This window comes from Chlamydomonas reinhardtii, chromosome 12 (genome assembly GCF_000002595.2).
Source record: "Chlamydomonas reinhardtii strain CC-503 cw92 mt+ chromosome 12, whole genome shotgun sequence".
NCBI lineage: Eukaryota > Viridiplantae > Chlorophyta > Chlorophyceae > Chlamydomonadales > Chlamydomonadaceae > Chlamydomonas > Chlamydomonas reinhardtii.
Window position 1 is genome coordinate 7,388,492 of NC_057015.1, and position 4,629 is coordinate 7,393,120.

General features: G+C 60.5%; 2 protein-coding genes across 4 annotated transcripts in view; both read right to left on the minus strand.

Moving 5' to 3' along the window:
* Window positions 1-4,629, minus strand: part of CHLRE_12g556912v5 (uncharacterized protein) — an 8,766-nt gene that overhangs the window by 1,620 nt on the left and 2,517 nt on the right. For 2 of the 3 annotated variants that reach the window (XM_043069106.1, XM_043069105.1), the window contains exons 2-4: window positions 3,776-4,328; window positions 2,117-2,669; window positions 458-1,010 (exon numbers count right to left, since the gene is read on the minus strand). The gene's annotated coding sequence lies outside the window, so the exon portion shown is untranslated. Of the gene's footprint in view, window positions 1-457; window positions 1,011-2,116; window positions 2,670-3,775; window positions 4,329-4,629 lie in introns of those variants that run through there. The other variant, XM_043069107.1, reaches the window with a different exon arrangement.
* CHLRE_12g556913v5 (uncharacterized protein) lies at window positions 2,942-3,846 on the minus strand. The gene has a single exon (XM_043069108.1). The coding sequence runs from the start codon at window positions 3,343-3,345 to the stop codon at window positions 3,136-3,138; it is 210 nt and encodes a 69-aa protein (XP_042918897.1). The 5' UTR covers window positions 3,346-3,846; the 3' UTR covers window positions 2,942-3,135.

The following is a 4,629-nucleotide window of genomic DNA, read 5'->3' on the forward strand; positions in this document are numbered from 1 at the left end:
GAGGAGGTGATGATTGCCACAACACATGATGGAATCGACGGATGGCAGCAGTGTGGGGAGGGGCGGATGCGGGGTGCGAGGGGAAAGGGAGGTGGTGGGCGCGGGACCAAGCTGGGTTCAGGAGGCACGCCGTGCCTGTGCAAGCCGAAGCTTCTCACCGGCACGATTTTCGCAGGTGCCTGAGAGCCCAATACACCTATGATATAGCTAAACCCAGCGCGCTCAGCAGCGGGTTACGGCGACGCTCCAGGTGCGAGCGCGGAGAGGGCAGATTCGAAATGCCGCTGATGCCGACTCCTCGTAGGACGCTCCTGAGCCCGGCCGCTGTGCTCCGTCGCGTTCACTTTGACCTTCTGTATGTCGTGAGGCCGCGGGGAGGCCAAGCGCAGCCCTAACTGCGAAGCTGCGCCTCCCTTCACTCCGCTGCAGAAGTCTGTGCGAGTTCGGGATTTCGCACCTCCTCGACCCCAAGCCCGTTTGTGGCAACTACGCAGCGAGCAAGGCAGCGAAACAAAGCGCAATAGCTTCCAGACTTGGTAAGCTAATGGTTAATTATGGACAAGTATAGTGCGCGCCATGTTTAAGTAAACGCGGGTCCAGTAACGCCTCGCTACGGCCTCTCGCCGCACTTAAGCTCACCAGCTCGAACCGACCCCCACATCCGGAGCCCCCATTCCGACCCCATAAGCGCACCTCCGAACCCGCCCGCCCCACTTTCCACAATCTATATGCATATATGCATATGGCCCAGAAGGCGCAGGGCCATCCAAAAGCCCTTGACCGAACTTCGCCTTGTCCATTGTCGCATGTTGCCCCCACACACGCACCCTGCCCACGCCACCCGCATCCAACAGAAATCAAACGTAGCGCTTTCACCATAGCAAGAGCCCGGGCGCTAGGACACTCCAAGGTGTGTTCGCATGTGGGGGCACAACGCGAGACAAGGGGCTTTGGCCGTCCAACCAAGCCCAGCTAGTCACCAGGTCACCTAAGCTTCACAGGGTACAGACCTGCATGCCAAGCGGACGCGCAAGGACATAGATTCCGGGGCTCTGCCGTACTCCTAAGCGGACGGGGGTGCGGGCAAAACCTCGCCAGGCCTCGCCTGATATTAGGGCTTGGCGCTGTGGAAAGCGGGGCTCAAATTGGAGAGGTTGACATCAAGTTTGGGGGCGAAACGTGCGGCTGGGCAGGGGCGCCGATGAGGGTCTCGGCCGAACTCGCACAGACTTCTGCAGCGGAGTGAAGGGGACGACAGCCTGACGGGATTTGAACTCGGGTTCGACACGTGCAGGCCGGATCCATGGAGCCCAACCCCAGCACGCCCAGCACCGGCACGAAACCCAAGGGCAACCCCAAGCCTCCCCGAGGCCGTGGCGGTGCGGGAGTCTGAGCGCCGCCGTGTCTGCTGTCTAATGGCTCGCAACTGTGCGCTGCAAGCCCAGGCTACAATCAAGAACAAGAAGACTAGTGAGCTTAGCGCGCACTAATCTGCAGCTGCAGGCCGTGCCCTGAAGGAGCGCGTGGAGGCAACGCATCCTCCTGGCCACTGGCGGCCAGCAGCGAGTTGTACTGCAGGGCTGCACTGAAGAGGACGACCATTGAGGCGGCCAGGTTGACAGTGCGTGGCGAGGATGAGGGGCAAATGAAGCGGTTTTTGAGGAGGTGATGATTGCCACAACACATGATGGAATCGACGGATGGCAGCAGTGTGGGGAGGGGCGGATGCGGGGTGCGAGGGGAAAGGGAGGTGGTGGGCGCGGGACCAAGCTGGGTTCAGGAGGCACGCCGTGCCTGTGCAAGCCGAAGCTTCTCACCGGCACGATTTTCGCAGGTGCCTGAGAGCCCAATACACCTATGATATAGCTAAACCCAGCGCGCTCAGCAGCGGGTTACGGCGACGCTCCAGGTGCGAGCGCGGAGAGGGCAGATTCGAAATGCCGCTGATGCCGACTCCTCGTAGGACGCTCCTGAGCCCGGCCGCTGTGCTCCGTCGCGTTCACTTTGACCTTCTGTATGTCGTGAGGCCGCGGGGAGGCCAAGCGCAGCCCTAACTGCGAAGCTGCGCCTCCCTTCACTCCGCTGCAGAAGTCTGTGCGAGTTCGGGATTTCGCACCTCCTCGACCCCAAGCCCGTTTGTGGCAACTACGCAGCGAGCAAGGCAGCGAAACAAAGCGCAATAGCTTCCAGACTTGGTAAGCTAATGGTTAATTATGGACAAGTATAGTGCGCGCCATGTTTAAGTAAACGCGGGTCCAGTAACGCCTCGCTACGGCCTCTCGCCGCACTTAAGCTCACCAGCTCGAACCGACCCCCACATCCGGAGCCCCCATTCCGACCCCATAAGCGCACCTCCGAACCCGCCCGCCCCACTTTCCACAATCTATATGCATATATGCATATGGCCCAGAAGGCGCAGGGCCATCCAAAAGCCCTTGACCGAACTTCGCCTTGTCCATTGTCGCATGTTGCCCCCACACACGCACCCTGCCCACGCCACCCGCATCCAACAGAAATCAAACGTAGCGCTTTCACCATAGCAAGAGCCCGGGCGCTAGGACACTCCAAGGTGTGTTCGCATGTGGGGGCACAACGCGAGACAAGGGGCTTTGGCCGTCCAACCAAGCCCAGCTAGTCACCAGGTCACCTAAGCTTCACAGGGTACAGACCTGCATGCCAAGCGGACGCGCAAGGACATAGATTCCGGGGCTCTGCCGTACTCCTAAGCGGACGGGGGTGCGGGCAAAACCTCGCCAGGCCTCGCCTGATATTAGGGCTTGGCGCTGTGGAAAGCGGGGCTCAAATTGGAGAGGTTGACATCAAGTTTGGGGGCGAAACGTGCGGCTGGGCAGGGGCGCCGATGAGGGTCTCGGCCGAACTCGCACAGACTTCTGCAGCGGAGTGAAGGGGACGACAGCCTGACGGGATTTGAACTCGGGTTCGACACGTGCAGGCCGGATCCATGGAGCCCAACCCCAGCACGCCCAGCACCGGCACGAAACCCAAGGGCAACCCCAAGCCTCCCCGAGGCCGTGGCGGTGCGGGAGTCTGAGCGCCGCCGTGTCTGCTGTCTAATGGCTCGCAACTGTGCGCTGCAAGCCCAGGCTACAATCAAGAACAAGAAGACTAGTGAGCTTAGCGCGCACTAATCTGCAGCTGCAGGCCGTGCCCTGAAGGAGCGCGTGGAGGCAACGCATCCTCCTGGCCACTGGCGGCCAGCAGCGAGTTGTACTGCAGGGCTGCACTGAAGAGGACGACCATTGAGGCGGCCAGGTTGACAGTGCGTGGCGAGGATGAGGGGCAAATGAAGCGGTTTTTGAGGAGGTGATGATTGCCACAACACATGATGGAATCGACGGATGGCAGCAGTGTGGGGAGGGGCGGATGCGGGGTGCGAGGGGAAAGGGAGGTGGTGGGCGCGGGACCAAGCTGGGTTCAGGAGGCACGCCGTGCCTGTGCAAGCCGAAGCTTCTCACCGGCACGATTTTCGCAGGTGCCTGAGAGCCCAATACACCTATGATATAGCTAAACCCAGCGCGCTCAGCAGCGGGTTACGGCGACGCTCCAGGTGCGAGCGCGGAGAGGGCAGATTCGAAATGCCGCTGATGCCGACTCCTCGTAGGACGCTCCTGAGCCCAGCCGCTGTGCTCCGTCGCGTTCACTTTGACCTTCTGTATGTCGTGAGGCCGCGGGGAGGCCAAGCGCAGCCCTAACTGCGAAGCTGCGCCTCCCTTCACTCCGCTGCAGAAGTCTGTGCGAGTTCGGGATTTCGCACCTCCTCGACCCCAAGCCCGTTTGTGGCAACTACGCAGCGAGCAAGGCAGCGAAACAAAGCGCAATAGCTTCCAGACTTGGTAAGCTAATGGTTAATTATGGACAAGTATAGTGCGCGCCATGTTTAAGTAAACGCGGGTCCAGTAACGCCTCGCTACGGCCTCTCGCCGCACTTAAGCTCACCAGCTCGAACCGACCCCCACATCCGGAGCCCCCATTCCGACCCCATAAGCGCACCTCCGAACCCGCCCGCCCCACTTTCCACAATCTATATGCATATATGCATATGGCCCAGAAGGCGCAGGGCCATCCAAAAGCCCTTGACCGAACTTCGCCTTGTCCATTGTCGCATGTTGCCCCCACACACGCACCCTGCCCACGCCACCCGCATCCAACAGAAATCAAACGTAGCGCTTTCACCATAGCAAGAGCCCGGGCGCTAGGACACTCCAAGGTGTGTTCGCATGTGGGGGCACAACGCGAGACAAGGGGCTTTGGCCGTCCAACCAAGCCCAGCTAGTCACCAGGTCACCTAAGCTTCACAGGGTACAGACCTGCATGCCAAGCGGACGCGCAAGGACATAGATTCCGGGGCTCTGCCGTACTCCTAAGCGGACGGGGGTGCGGGCAAAACCTCGCCAGGCCTCGCCTGATATTAGGGCTTGGCGCTGTGGAAAGCGGGGCTCAAATTGGAGAGGTTGACATCAAGTTTGGGGGCGAAACGTGCGGCTGGGCAGGGGCGCCGATGAGGGTCTCGGCCGAACTCGCACAGACTTCTGCAGCGGAGTGAACTCTTTCTGAACCCTGGTCAGCCTTTGCATTCACTCCATCATGCCGATGTGTAATTATATCACC